Source organism: Nanorana parkeri, unplaced genomic scaffold (genome assembly GCF_000935625.1).
Source record: "Nanorana parkeri isolate BGI_ZX_2015 unplaced genomic scaffold, ASM93562v1 scaffold330, whole genome shotgun sequence".
Lineage (NCBI taxonomy): Eukaryota > Metazoa > Chordata > Amphibia > Anura > Dicroglossidae > Nanorana > Nanorana parkeri.
Genome location: NW_017306598.1, coordinates 1,180,010 through 1,196,419, shown reverse-complemented (window position 1 = coordinate 1,196,419; position 16,410 = coordinate 1,180,010). Strand labels below are relative to the sequence as shown.

General features: G+C 38.2%; 1 protein-coding gene across 3 annotated transcripts in view; it reads right to left on the bottom strand.

The window, feature by feature from the left end:
* The window catches only part of OLFM3 (olfactomedin 3), a 179,741-nt gene that overhangs the window by 5,435 nt on the left and 157,896 nt on the right, over window positions 1-16,410 (bottom strand). For all 3 annotated transcript variants that reach the window (XM_018558292.1, XM_018558291.1, XM_018558290.1), the window contains 2 exons: window positions 4,333-4,488; window positions 906-1,125 (listed from right to left, as the gene is read on the bottom strand). In XM_018558292.1, the coding sequence (XP_018413794.1) occupies window positions 906-1,125; window positions 4,333-4,488 (376 nt within the window). The remainder of the gene's footprint in view (window positions 1-905; window positions 1,126-4,332; window positions 4,489-16,410) is intronic.

Genomic DNA, 16,410 nt, shown 5'->3' with positions numbered 1-16,410 from the left:
TGGGTAATAATAAATGTTTCCTAACATAATGTTTAAAAAAACTTTTTTTTCCCAAAATTTTCAGTAATTTTTCATAATTATAGTAAAAAGTAAAACCCGTAGTGGTGATTAAATACCACCAAAAGAAAGCTCTATCTGTCCCCCAAAAATTGTTTAAAATTAATTTCAGTACAGCTTTGCATGACAGAATAAACGTCAGTCAAAGTATCGCAGCGCTGAATACTGAAAAATGGCCTGGCCAGGAAGGGGGTCTAAACACCTGGTCTTGAAGTGGTTAAAGGACAACTGTGCCTTTAGCACAAATTTTCCTGTAATAAATCCACCCACCCCAGTGAATGCAGCCCACCTGGTTACATAATTATCTTCCTCCCCACTCCAGAGATCTTCACTGTGCGGCCGTGCCAGTGCCACACAGCCTTGCTTCTGAAAACCTCCCTTCACTTAATGCACACTGTTACCCTATTAACTTACAATGGAGAGACAAACTCTGCTGGACCGCTGAAAGCTGCCATGAGCTTACCCCTAAGAATAAATAGGAATATGGTGCACTAAAAAGAAGATCTAGTAGGGATTTTTTTGGAAGAAAGGCTATGCGGTGCTGGGTATATACCCTGGTGGGCTGCATTCAAGCGCTGGGGAGGATACATTAATGGACATCTTATATTAAAGGGACATTTGTTTGTTGAACCTACACATATTAGAGTAACCATTATGACTTGCAGAAACCATTATTGCCCTTGTTCTGCTAGGATTCACTTGCAATTAGCAATCTGTGTTTTGGCGGTCTACTTCTCTTGTTTTGGAAGTTGTAGTAGTAAATAGTGCAATATCTGATTGTGCAGAGGAAAATTATTATTTATGCAAATAAATAAGTAACTACAATAATATGAAGCATTTTGGATTACTTAGTTTTTTCATGCAATCTCTCAGTCGGGTCTCCAGTCCTAGGACACGTTGATGCAGGTCTTCATAGTCAAAGGCGCCTATCTCATGTTGAATGGTTGTGAGAATTCCAGTCAAATTTCTAATCTCCTCTTTGAACTGTGTAATTAGCCGGGCATCTGTCTTATATTGTTCCAAAACTGGAATTAGTGGCTGGAGCTCATCCATTTTTTCTTTCAGATCCTAAAATAAATAAAGGATTTAGTTAACATTCTTTATACAGTATGAAATTATATGAAGATACACTTTGCAATTTTGCAATTTCTTTGCAATTTCACCTTGAAGAACATTATTCTGAAATAATTCGACAATTTTTGGGGCACAGCTTTTCACAGATTGGTGAACCTCTGCCCATCTTTATTTCTGAGACACTCGGACTCTCTAATATGCTGTTCTTATAAACAATTATGTTACTGACCTGTTGCCAATTAACCTAATTAGTCTTTCTAGCTGTTCCTTGTTAGTACTACTTACTTGTCAGCTTTTTGTTGCCCTGTCACAACTTTTTTGAGATGTGTTGCTGCTATCAATTTCAAAATTACCTTATTTTTTTCTTAAAACGGCACATTTTCTCAGTTTAAACATTTTATATGTTTTCTATTTTATATTGTGAACACAATATGGGTTTATAAGATTTGCAAATCATTGCATTCTGTTTTTATGTAGATTTTACACAGGGTCCCAACTTTTTTGGTATTGCGGTTGTATATAGAACCTTTGTTGTACAAATAAAACCAATACAGGATGTATCCATGAGTTTGGATTCGCAGAGAACCATTGTTTTCTACAGAGTACAGCAGAAGCCGTCGGCTTTCAGGTTCTCTCTATTAGACATGTGCACCAGCAAAAAATTTGTTTAGTTTAGTTTCGATTTGGATTTTGCGTTATTTCGTTCTTTGAAATTCAGGTCCGAAAGTCAATTTGTTTCGGAATTCGGATGAAATTCGTTAGCAGTAATCCATAAGAAATTTTGCTTTGTTCGTTCGTTGCAGCAAAGTGACATTTAAGAGGAAAAAAAAGTTTTTTGTTCTCAAATGTCACTTTGCTGCAATGAAATTTCGTCCAAAAAACAAAAGTTCGTCCAAAAAAACCAAATCGGAAATTCGGATTCGTTTGCATTCGTTATATCTGTAATTCGGAATTCGGATACATCCGAATCTCCGAAATTTTGTCCGAATTTCGATTCGGAACCAAATGAATTGCACATGTCTACTCTCTATCTAATTGAAACTTTGTAGAAGGCAAACAGGGAGAATGATCAGTCGCTGCTCCAACTTATTCTCTTGTGTGTGTAAGTTTTAGCATGAATTATTGAGTTCTATTTTAACATAACATATAGAAAGTTCCTGGAAAACATAAAGAAATGAGCCAAGAGCTCTACCTACTAAGTGCATATGAAAATACTAAATACTTTACCTTATTATAAAAAAATATAATCTTCCTGGATGTAACAGGCCATATACAGTATACACAGCCTGTTAGCCTTGCATGAGCTGGAAATGACCAAAATTTACATACAAGTGATCTGCCGGCTATAGAACTAACAGCTATAGGCTATATTGCTTGTATGGGGTGCCGATTGGAGCGCCCCCCTCTGCGAGCCCGGGACCAGAATGGTGGCTCTCTGACAGGAGATCAGAGGGAGAACGGTACAGATCTCCCCCTGGTCCCCTCTCCGGTGTCAGAATGCGGAAGTGATGTATATTACATCACTTCTGCTTTCTTGTGTCACTCTCCAGCTTCAGAAGCTGGAGAGAAGCTGATGAAGCAGATCGCTGCTTCATCAGCTTCTTTGGGGGTCCCTAGGTGGCATTAGGGGTCTTGGAGACCCCTGATGTCTCCATAAAGAGGACCTGTCAAACATCTTTGCTATCACATAGGGGGGTTTCTTAGCCCCCTATGTGATAACAATAAAGTTAAGTGGAAAAAAAATAGGAAAAAAAATATCTTTTATATTTTACCAAAAATGGGCCATTGAGTTTCTTCTTTTGCTCCAGGATGGAGTTGGGCTTTAACTTACCGTAAGGTTTTTTACTAGGAGAAATTAATATAATTGTGGTTCATTTGCGCCATTTAATGTGCAGACTCCAGTCTTTGAAGCAATAGCTCATGGGAAATATATATTTTAGAATCGATGTGAATTTTACATTCAGGACTCTCATGGAAGACATGTAGCTTAATGCCTCTTCTAAAAAAAGCAGTTTTGAACATGATCCATATTAGATTCAATTGTTTGCAACTGAATGGCAGGCTCGTTTTAGCTTCACAGCAATCTACCAGTGTATAATTATGGTTATAGCTTATGAATTTGGAGCAAATAATGAAACTCAGAAATCTGCTTGTGTTTCCTCTATATTGAGTAGTCTGGCCACAGGACAATATGTTACCTGCTCTATGTATACTAGCCTAAACAGAAAAACATTTGTCTATAGACAATTGTCTACAATACATATTGCACACAACTGTCCTTACCCTGAGCCATTTCTTTGGTTTCTTCAACAGACATTTCTGCAATATCCAGGTGGCAAACTATTTATTATCAAAAATTAGAAAAGGTGAAACAATTAAAGTGACATTAAACCCTCAGATTTTTTTAACATAAAACAATACTGTAATGTGCACCTTACAGTAATCCATGGTTGTTTCCCTTCTCTTTGCTGCTCTTCCTTTTAAATCTGTATCTGTTCTCATGCTGGGCAGAACTTCTGTTTTGCAGCAGACTGCCTTGTGCAACCTAAGCCAGCACTACAGGAAGAGGCACTCAGCTGAAAAGGGAAGTTCTCCCCAAGCATGAGAAGAAATGAGGATTTAAAAGGAAGAGCAGCAAAGAGAAGGGAAACTACCATGGATTACAGTAAGGCACACATTACAGTATTGGTTTATGTTAAAAAATCTGAGGGTTTAATGTCACTTTAACCATATTTTAACTGAATGAACTTTGTTGCCTTAAACTTGTACTGTAATGGTTTGGGGCCAATTGTAATTCACTATTTTTGTTTGTTTTTAAACCCACTATTGATACTTAATATTTCACTATATAAAATGTTTATTTAACTATGAACATAAAGCATTTAATGATCATTTTATAAACAGTTCATTAAGGAGCTGTTTGCTTTCAAGCTGTCTCTCTCTAACTGAAGATCTGTATTGGTGGAAGAAAGGGGGGCTGAATCCATGCAATATTTCATATTTACTTTTTTTATATTTCTAAAATTAAAAATTGTTATAAGGGAGCATAATACATCAATAAAAAGGATATATACAGAACAACTAAATGCGTTTATGAATATATGACTCACTGCTGCAAACTTAAAGTAAAATGAAACCTGTATTTGCTATTAAGATTGCTAATAGTACAGTTTTGAACCATATTCATTTAAATGTTCTCACCTGAAAGTGACGAGTTAAGAGTGTTTTCCGATCCTCTTCAATCTGCCTAAATTTGGACCTTAGACCCTTCATTTGGGTCTCCATCTTCTGTACATACTGGAAATCTCTTTGTGTGCGGAGATTCAGCACCTCTATTGACTGTGACATGTTCTGCACCTGGAGAGAGTATAAGGACACAAACTATGTATTAAACATTTGATAATTATTTTTACAAAGATATACAGTATAGTATGCATTTCTTTTTTTAAAAGAAAAGATTTATTGCAGGGGGACGCTTTGTCAAATGTCAAAGAGTGGAGAGTACACTTAGTGATGGTTGTATTCATAAGGGTAAGCATAGTCATAAGACAAACCTATAATTGATTGGTGATTTTATGTACAGCTTCAAATATCATCATTACGAAAAAGTGAGTGTGACTGGGTTCAATTCACGGGGGTTTGTCGAACTTGGTGTGAAGCCTGAAAATTCCAACCTGAAGTGGTGAATCTAAAAAAATCATATTTTCCCATTTTTAAGGATAATTTATAAGAGAATGACAAAAAAAGGTAAAGGGAGCTGGGCACTAACATGAAGGAGGTGTACTAATGCAAAAAAATAAAATAGAAAATACCATATAGCGGGAAGAGGGTCCTCCTTTTAATGCAACTTCGGAAAGGAGGGGGGAATGGGTAAAAACATCAATCCTTTTAATAACATGCTTCGAAGATGCATTTAAGCTGTGTCTGGTGTTATGGAACAGTACAATATTTATGAGCAGCCTCAGTAACATCAGATTCTGGCATCACATATTTTGGATGTGTAATCATTTTTTTTTGCAGTTGCAGCCCAATCTGATTCATTATAACTTGAAAAAGGTCTTTATAAGTAGTTTTGACTGTGACACATGATTTTTTTTATCCAGCAGTAATAGGCTTAAATTCAACCAAGCAGTGGAAGTAGCAGCCACAACATACTGTATATCTAAAAGGGAATAGAAAAGTTAAAAAAAAAATTAAACCCTCAATCTCATACAGAATGGCCAGTGGCACAAATATTAATAGTATAGTTTGTATTCTTTTCTTTTAAGTACTACATTGCATTTAATAAAATGTCACAAAAACACTACAAAACCAAAAATCCACATACTTTCCAAACCCCCAATCCATCCCCCTTCCCAATTATTCCAAAAATATTTTTTTTAAATAGACTTTGGGTATGTGATTGGTAGAAATTGGCTAGCATCAGGCCAGTATTTGAGCACTTTTATAGGCAGATTTAGTCTTGCAACAAAAATAAGTGAATTATCAGACAGACAATAGGCACAAATATTGTTAAATGGCTGGACAATAGGTAACAAGCTTGGCTAGGTTGCAATATAAGAGTGAGAGGTGAGGCAGATTTGTATCTTGAAATAAACATTAGAGTGCATCATTTCAGAGACAATAGCAACACATATTGTACAATGGGTAGACAGTGCAGCTCTAGATGGCAGCATGCATCAGCTGCCAACTGGATTCCCCATAACAGCTATATTATAGCCACCATAAATTCCAGTGGTCTGAGCCCCACTTTGTCCCAACAACCCCTCCTATATAGTCTAGTGAAAAGTTTCTGATCTGGGTGGCCCCAGAGCAGAATGTTCTATATATTTTAATTTTAATTTACGTAATTATTTATATATTTTAATTTTTTCCTTTATTTGATAAGTTCTTTGTGCTGCAAACCCTCTCATATAAGCTAGCCTAATGTTCCTGGCCCTCCTCTTTAAAGATGCATAGTAGCCTTTTTTGGGAATGTTTTGTGCTCTTTTCTTCTTTCCGGTATTAGATATCATTAAAGTGACATTAAACCCTCAGATGTTTTAACATAAAACAATACTGTAATGTGCACCTTACTGTAATTCATGGTTTTTTCCCTTCTCTTTGCTGCTCTTCCTTTTAAATCCTCATGTCTTCTCATGCTTGGGGAGAACTTCCCTTTGTAGCTCAGGGCCTCTTCCTGTAGTGCTGGCTCAGGTTACAAACCTATACAAACCTATACACAGACACCATGGGGTTGATTTACTAACCTAAACACACACACACACACACACCAGGTGTGTGTGATTTTCACACAGCAAAACGTATTTATCAACCAAAAAGTCTCTAAAAGCATATTTCCACTAATGCCATATATGGAAAAATCATGCACATGATGCATATATAATGCTGCTTCACAGTTTAGACAAAAATGGTTAGCTCATGCATTTACATTCCTGCATTCATCAACGCAAGCAACATAACATAGAGCTAATTTACACCACATTACCTTGCAATTCATTGCAGGGCTTTGAACAACACACCTGCTGGGTGTGTACACACTACAAAGGTGTTTTGATCCCTCCCATTGATCATGCTGGTAGGGAACACACTACAGAGGTGTATACACGTTCGTGGTGTGTTTAAAAGGTTAGTAAATCAACCCCCATATATCCATTCCTGAGACAAGGCAGTCTGCTGCAAAACAGAAGTTCTGCAGAGCATGAGAACAGATACAGATTTAAAAGGAAGAGCAGCAAAGAGAAGGGAAACAACCATGGATTACAGTAAGGCACACATTACAGTATTGTTTTATGTTAAAAAATCTGAGGGTTTAATGTCACTTTAAGTAACTCTTGAAATGAGAATATTTTGCAAGGAAGGGTAAGGTTGAGAGCTGTGTTTATGTATAAAATGAGTACTAAAGATAACCAATAAAAAGGTGCTAGGAAATAAGAGGAATTATTTCCAAGACAAATCTAGATGAAGCAAAGTAGGATGAGAAGAGGCCTAGAGAGAGAGAGAGGATATTTCATTGCTTTTTTCCTTCCCAGACCAGGAGAAGGAGTTGAACATGCTGGTTAGCAAAAAGGTTTGGATGATTTGGGAATAAAATTAAAAGTACTTGGTGCTGGTTCTTTTCAGCAAGAAAGTCCTGCCTCTGAGCATAGTGTATCTGAGCATAGTGTATCTGGTCAGCATTTGAGAAAGCAATAATATATACTGTGCACTAAAGCACTCTCTTAAAACTCAAAACTCTCCTGTCTGAATACTTAACTATCCCCTCAAATAAGCCTTTAACATCTAACTTCTCCCCGACACTGAGTGCTTAACATTTACCCCCCAACTCCTACACTTAACCAATAACCATAATGTGAACTGAATTCATAACCCTCTCTACACCAGTTAACACATAACTTTTTAACCATAATACAAAACCTAAGCCCTAAAGTGATCTTAACACTAACCTAACCACTCATCTAACACCTTACACTAACCTCTGTTCTGCTGTATACTTACCTTGTCCTACACCTGGAGACTCTACATTCATAGCATGCAGTAGACATGTAAATTTCACTTAGTGACAAATGGATATTCATACAAGTTTTGTTAAATTCAGATGTTTGGATGCGAACAAATCCAAATGTTTCTTTAACGAAAATGCAGATCTGTCCAAAGTTTGTTCAAAACTAAACTAAATCAGACATGTGACTATTTTCTGGCCAATCAAATATTGTTTTGGCTGTTGAGGGCTACATTACAGGCACGGTCATTTGACATCCTGTTGTAGATCTTTTCTAAACAAAAATTCAGACAAATACGAAATATGAAAAACAAACAAACCAAATCGAATTTTCGGATGCGAAATCCAAACGACAAAAATAAATTTAAGTCGGAATCAATCCAAAACGAAACAAACACATTTTTGGTGGGGTTGCATGTCTAGCATGCAGTGCTCTGCTGGAACCATGAAGTACAGTGATTCCAATGCCAAATAACTTGTTCCTGATCTGGCTGCCTTGTCACATCAGAATGTTTTTGTTTTATTTGCCATGAGTAAAATTACCTATACTTGCCCAAATGTTTTTGTTTTGCAATTCTCTGAACCAAAACTGTTGGTGTTTGTGAAAAGCTGAACCTCATGGACATTTGCCTTTAGCATCCTAAACCACTATTTAGTAATCGATGAAAGGCAGAGAGGGTGCTTTAACAACCGAATAGTCAATTCATTTTGGCATGCTAGGATGACTGTGATCCTTCTTTTTTTTCTTTGACATAGCAAGCAAGGTCTAGGCCAGCAAAACACGAGTTGTAAAATAAGAAATGTTAATGAATGAGTAAGATGGAATAACATTGAGAAGTGGAGTCTGGTGAAATTAAATCTTTGGGCAAGAACCAAAAAATTATTCTAATAGTGGAACACATTTTAAGTGAATTAAGCAGGCGTGTAAATAAGACTTCCTGTAAAAAACCTTCATTAGTTTTGGAACATTTCCAGTGATAGTTTTTCTATTTGGTACATTATAGCTATGGCTGTAGGGTGCAGCATGAAAGCACATCTGATAGATGGCTAAGAGAGCATGACAGTGTTGCATAAGCCAAGTTGTCTAGAACAGATGCGAGTGACAGGTTATAATGTGTTACAATTTATTTGGGGAGGGAAAGTTTTGATGCAAGCAGATTTTCTGAACAGCCAGAGAAATTTGTATGCCTATGTTTTTTAGGTCATGGAGGATGAAAGTTGTCCTCTTTGAAAATGCAGGAGAAGTGGAAAGAAAGATATTGTACGTCATAGGTTTGGGATCAGGCGAAGAGCAAGAAACAGTCATGATGATCACAGGAGAGCAGAGAAGAGAGAGAAACAGCTCAAGAGGATGACAGTGTAATGAGGGTAGGTGAACTCTTGCTGTAACAGCAATACATTAAGTGCAGGTAAAATATTTCATGTGGTGGACAGACACAATTCTATTGACCGGAGTGAATTTTGACAATTTATTTAACCCTCGCTAGGTGTTTGGACGTATTTCTAATGCTTTTTTCTTCCTTTGGTTGATAAGAATGCAGAACAACACAAAAGCAATAGCTCTTTATGTTCTGTCTCAATAACATGAGAAACATAGAAATTATTTCTCAAGACCTATCATTTACATCTATGCACATGTGGAGATTTGCAGTGTGTATTTATATGCACCCATGTACATTATTGTGTAGTTCTTAACGTGCAAATATCCATTTTTTGCATATTAACACTATTTTTTACTCTGTGTTTGGAAAAGACTCAGAAGGGACCTTTAGTTAGGGAAAAACAGTTAAAACACATTTTGGTACATTATGGTTCATTCCTGTAGGCTCTTTTAATATCCATTGCAGCAAGCGAAATGCCTTAATTTTAAACTTTAAAGGCCTATTCACTAGGGATGTTCAGATACCAAGTACCGTACTTGATATGTTAAGTACAACTTCGAAATGAAGGACATCAACGCCAATGATGGTACATTCGTCTGTATATGGTTTACTGAGAAAATCCGATGTACAGTACATCGGATCACAAAGCTATGAGTGGTATTTATACAAAATCTCCAGCATTAGCCACTATCTCGGGCACAAATACAAGATGGCAGGTCCAAGTCCTAACTAAAATTGAGAAACACCAAATATTGTCCTTTAGCCTTATGTACTGTGAGTATAAGCCAATGACATAATTAATCAAACTGATTCTTGCGTAAAATGACATTCATATAACAAAACATTTCTGAGTAATTACTTCTACAAAATATTTCTAAAAAGTACTTCACTGTTCTTATAAACAGAGAGGCATGTGACATAGTTCCACAACCACAGAATAATTTTAGAACATAAAAACAGTTACAGGAGTACTTCGTACCAGCCTGAAGTGAATAGCCGAACAGTGTTCGGCTCACTTCACTTCTGATCGGTCATTCACTCGGTTGCCCTCGGAAGCTTTTTGAATAGACCCCTTAGTATCAAAATCATTTGATGATCTGACTCCATTTTTATTCATATCTTTACAGTCCCTCCTGTTGTTCGAATTCTTCCATGTATCAATGACATCTCTCACTTAGGTTTCCGGGACACGAGTCACCATCTCATGGGCATTCATAACTCGTGACCTTGAAAGCTCAGAATGAGAGTCATTAGTAAAACACATTTTTTCCAAAGCTTGAAGGAAACATTTACTAATCATCGGTATACATTTTATTAATAGATATATAACAATAATAAAACCGATTATATATAGTATGCCATGTAAAATACCAGAAAACCATCCTCCAACACTTTTGAACCAGTTGAGAGGATTTAGCCATGAAAGCAAACTCTCCCAACCGGACCAAGCTACTTCAGTATGTTCCTCATGAAAAACTACTTTTAACTGTTGTACTCTCTGTACATGTGAAATGATAGCATCTTCGGTTTTAGTATAATTTCCTATGTAATTGCAACATGCAACAGGAGGGCAGTAAACCATGTACAGACAAATGTACCTTCATTGGTGTTGATGTCCTTCATTTCAAAGTTGTACTTAACAAGTACAAGTACAGATACTTTTCCAGCTCCAAGACTTGACTAGAAAAAAACTCAAAAGATAACAGGCAGCTGTCATTGTTAAGAAGCATACAGGGCTCATGGCATGTGTGCATCCCTGTTCTAATGTAAAATTTGTTATATATCTATATATCTATCTATCTATCTATCTATCTATCTATCTATCTATCTATCTATCTATATATATGTACAGGGGAAACTCGAATAATTAGAATATCGTGCAAAAGTTCATTTATTTCACTAATGCAACTTAAAAGGTGAAACTAATATATGAGGCAGACTCATTACATGCAAAGCAAGATAGTTCAAGCCGTGATTTGTCATAATTGTGATGATTATGGCTTACAGCTCATGAAAACCCCAAATCCACAATCTCAGAAAATTTGAATATTGTGAAAACAGGGGCGTGGAAATTTAAAAAAAAAACTACTTGTCCAAGGACTAAAGCGGGGGCCTGATCTACCTGTCCCTCATGAAAATCTACTTGTCCTGATACAAAAAAATATTTTTTTTTAACCATAACCGTATTAAGCAATGCCAAGAAGAGCTTTTCGTTGGTCAGTGCCGTCAGATGACTGCGCTGACCAACGAGTGCTTGAATTTTGAGAGCAAAATTCAGATTACAATGGCACAGGTACAGATAGTACACCCATACAGGCGGATGGGAAGGACCATTCCCTGAAAGGTAAGTATAGTGAGGGGCAAGGTGTCTGGACCAGATTTGTGTGAGTAATTAAATTTTTCCAAATTACTTGGGAAAGTGAATTTACCGTTTGGGTCGGGTGCAGACTTGGGCGAGGCTGTGTACGGTTGCCTCGCGGCCTCATTGATTTCAATGGGGTTATCTCCGCGTGGTAATCTCGGAATGTTTTCAATCGCGATTATGTGCCTTTGCACGGGCGTTATTGCGGCGGGAAACTGCGCAATCTGCCTTGTGCGACTGGGGTGCTGTTAGACAATAATGGCACTGCCAGCGTGATCGGCGGTGGTGTGAGATTCTGTGACCGCCCGGCCATCCACATGGTTTTGTGAACGATTGCCGTGTGGTAACGGATCGCCCACTCCACTCACACAATGCCCCATGCATGCGTTTATTCGCATGCAGATGATAGGGATTGGTTTTAATTTTTTAGATTTTATTTAACTTTTTTTTTGATGCTTGAAGTCCAGTGTGAAGTTTCCACAGTCTGTGTTGATTTGGGGAGCCATGTCATCTGCTGGTGTTGGTCCACTGTGCTTCATTAAGTCCAGGGTCAACGCAGCCATCTACCAGGAGATTTTGGAGCATTTCATGCTTCCTTCCGCAGACCAGCTCTATGGGGATGCTGACTTAATTTTCCAGCAGGACTTGGCACCTGCCCACACTGCCAAAAGCACCAAAACCTGGTTCAATGACCGTGGGATTACTGTGCTTGATTGGCCAGCAAACTCGCCTGACCTGAACCCCATAGAGAATCTATGGGGCATTGCCAAGAGAAAGATGAGAGACATGAGACCGAACAATGCAGAAGAGCTGAAGGCCGCTATTGAAGCATCCTGGTCTTCCATAACACCTCAGCAGTGCCACAGGCTGATAGCTTCCATGCCACGCCGCATTGAGGCAGTAATTGCTGCAAAAGGGGCCCAAACCAAGTACTGAGTACATATGCATGCTTATACTTTTCAGAGGTCCGATATTGTTCTATGTATTTATTTATTGATTTATTAATTGTTTTATTGATTGCATGTGATATTCTAATTTTCTGAGATTGTGGATTTGGGGTTTTCATGGGCTGTAAGCCATAATCATCACAATGATGACAATCACGGCTTGAACTATGATAACATATATTAGTTTCACCTTTTAAGTTGCATTAGTGAAATAAATGAACTTTTGCACGATATTCTAATTATTCGAGTTTCACCTGTATATATATAGATACATATATATATATATATATACAGTATATATTAGGAATGCATACTGATAACATTTTTTCCAGACCAAGTATAAGTCCTGATACTTGTCCAAGTATTCACTGATACCTATTACCGATACATTTTTGTTTATTGTCATGTGACAGTTTTTCTGAAACAATACAGACTAATGATTTCAGGAAAGTGGTGGAGCGCCAGGGCTAGGTCCCAGCTGCAGCCGCCGCAACCCTTGTAGTTCTTGTGAAAAGTATTGGCACTGGTATCTGAACTGGTATCTGAACATCCCTACTATTTGCACAATGGCATTGTGGTACTGTGTGCGTTACCACAGCGCACATTAAATGCGTTGGCATGATCTGGTGCCCATCATTGGGGTGAACTCTTTCTGATTAGGTTTTACTTTGTAACTGGGACCTAACTTTATCAGACCTTAGGGCTAAGCTCAACCAACTGCTATCCTCTATCGAATGGGAGTTTGGCCAGTGAAGGATTTTCATTAACAATGAATGCTAGTTATGGCAGAACAATATGGGGCTACAAACAGCTGCAGATGTTGATAGTGTAAGACCCACCAATGCATGAACCATGACTGAACTATTAAAAAACTGGGTAGCTATAAACCCAGTCACTGCCAATACATTAACTTCTTTAAGAGATCTTCCTTAAACAGCTTTCATATATTAAGTAAAAACAGTGAAGCGCCACGGACTGTCAGTTCTTAATAGGACTTGCTTTTAGGCATACTGCAGGATGCTGCCCCAAAGAAGCTGGGAAAGCTGGAAATCTAGGAAATAAGCACAAAGAGGGGCGCCTTTCCTGGTGCAGATCACTTTTATTTCAATAAACATAAATAAAAAACCGAATCATACTCACAAACATGAGTGTCACAAAGTCATGAGGTGAGGACTGACAAGCAGTGAGATGTCCACTAGGTGATACCAGTATAGTGGTGACGTTAACGCGTTTCCGGGGCACGCCCCCTTCATCAGAACAAAGGCGCCCCTCTTTGTGCTTATTTCCTAGCTTTCATATATTGTTTATAAAAAAAGTCCCAAAATACCTTGAGGGGAATTTATCAAAAATGGAGCAAACAAAATCTGGAGCAGCTGTGCATGGCAACCAATCAGCTTCTTTGTTTCATTTTCAAGTATTAACTGAATAAACTGAAAAGAGAAGCTGATTGGTTGCTTTGGGCAACTGCTCCAGATTTTGTCTGTTCCAGTTTTGATAAATTCCCCTAATTATGTTTTAAGCAATATCAGTGCTCACGTAATTGCTTTATCTCCCTATAATTCTGAATACCAAGGGCAGTTGGCAGAGCTTAATGAAGACGTCAACATCACTATTACCAGGAGCCCCACTATACTCTACCTTTCATAGCCTAAGATGAAGAAGAAAAGGAAAATAAAGTAAGAGCATGCCATGAAAAGACATTTTGAACAGCTATGGGCTGACAACGCTGCAAGGGACAACCGCATAGGCACAGCATAGCCTTGTTTCACAAGGAAGTAAGCAATTAAGCCCACAAGGCAACTAAACACTAAACATATTTCAATGCTAGTTAATACACTTAAAAGTATATCCCTTATGTGTTATCCCTGAACAGATTTGAACTATTCATAGACTTCATACACCCTAAAGGTTCTCCTACTTAAACAATTATTGACAAAAAAAAGAGTTTAATTGGATTTGAGCTAATCAATTGTATTTGAGTTAATTCATTTTTCTTTCATTGCTATCAGTTTGTGCTCCAGCTCCTGATCCATTATGGCATCAGTCTTGGAGTACTACTGACTCCCACACTCCCTAGAGAGCTTAAGTCTTATTGTATGAATATGATTACCATTCATGACAATCATCTCTGTTCTGTTCTCATTCATTTGCTGTAAATAATGTGATATTTCCTCACCTGTTTTCTAATTTCTCAGGTCAGACAAATTCTCAATTATTTTCACCCAATTGTCTGCACAGCAGCTGAGCCAGAAATTAACAGAACACCTGAGCTGAGTGAAAGGAAATCATTTCAATGGGAACTCTAATTAAAACATAGGCTCTAATATGAACATTGGATTATTTATGTATACTGTTTATGTAAATCTATATTCCACAGGTACTTTATTTCCATATAAACTTGGCTATGCACTGTATGTATCAAAAATATGTCCATATTACATGAGCTCATTGTACTTTTAGGCCTCGTCGTAAAACCAGGTGGCTGATCTGCAGATTTACTGCCCCCCAGCTGGCCGCTGCAATGTCAGCACTGCGACTAAAAAGTGCTCTATACATTGCATTGGATGCAATGGTGGAGGCTGCCGTCCATGTGAGCCTTAAAGGGGAACTATGAGGCGAGTGAACATCACTCAGCCTCATAGTTCTAGCCGACCTGTGACAATTAAACTGTCACAGGTCGGCTCAATAGATCGGGAAGTGAGCGAACAAATACCGTCACTCGCTCACTTCTCGATCCTGTCTCTGCAGAGAGCCTTGACTGTCACTCACGGCTCCCTGCAGGAATTCCCCCCCTTCCCTGTCCGATCCTCCAGCACTGACTGGCTGAACAGACGGGGGAGGGGGTGGGTACAGCTGGCTCTGCTTCTAGATAGGCAGAGCCAGCTGTCACTCACCCAGCTGGGTGATTGTCCACCTCTTTTATACCATGTTTTCTTTGCTTTGCTTAGGTAAATGCATCATGGTCTACATCTAAAGTGCTTTTGACTCCATAAAAGTCAAATTATGCAAGCAAAAGGAAGTGTGGCAAAAGTTACTCAAACTGATGTTATGCACAAGAATATTTTCTCTTAATGTATTTGAAAGCAAGCTGTGTTTAACTTCATCCTGTGTCTGACACCAATGTACAGAAAGCCTTAGGTCTTGTTCACACCAAGCGTGGAGCAGGTGCAGAGCAGAGCAGTTGAAGACTGGATCAAAACTGCGTCCAATGTATTCCAATGGTATTTTTTGCTCCAGTTCACATCGCAGCGTGCAGTTCCAGAGCAGGTGAAAGAACTGCAGCAAGCCCTATTTGACCTGCTCTGGATCTGCTCTGGAACGCATGCAAACGCATCAAAAACGCATGCAAATGCCTGGAACGCACTGAAAGCCGATGTTAAACTTAAAATATATATATATATTTTTTACCAAAAACGGCCCGGAATGCATCCAAAGCATCAAAAACGCGGCACAACCCACTGCACTGCGTGTGTAGAAACCTGAGCGGATCTGCTCTGCATTTGGTGTGAACAAGGCCTTAGGTTTCACTTTCACTGTTGCATTTTTTAAAAGCTCACCTGATATGCATACTGTTTACTTTCAGTTTGCAAGTGCATTTCTCTCCAGTTTGCATGCACTTGTTTGTATGAATCTTAATTGTGATTTGAATGCATTTTACATGCTGGACCATTAAAAAGCAAGAAAAATGCATTTTCTGAAAGAAATATTTTGCTACACCACAAGCCACAGAAATACATAAAAGGAGCTATGCTACTGAATACAGTGGTACTTTAGCATTAATTGTTTTCTTTGACATTTTTTCTAAATGGTGGCTCCCTGACTTTTTCTAACTAACTGTAATTTTAGGTCTTGTGCGAGAACATTCCCTCACCTCGGAATTGCACATCCATCAAAAAGGCTTCCAGAACTCATGCTGGAAGTCAAACACAAATGCTTAAGCATACCAACACATATGGTATCTCTAACTTTACCAAACAAACTGTGATCCTAGATCCTGTGTGAACATTCCCGCTCCTAAGTATTTACAATAAAAGCAGACAAGAACCATAAAATGGAAAGCTCAGCAATAGATAAAGCATTCAACAT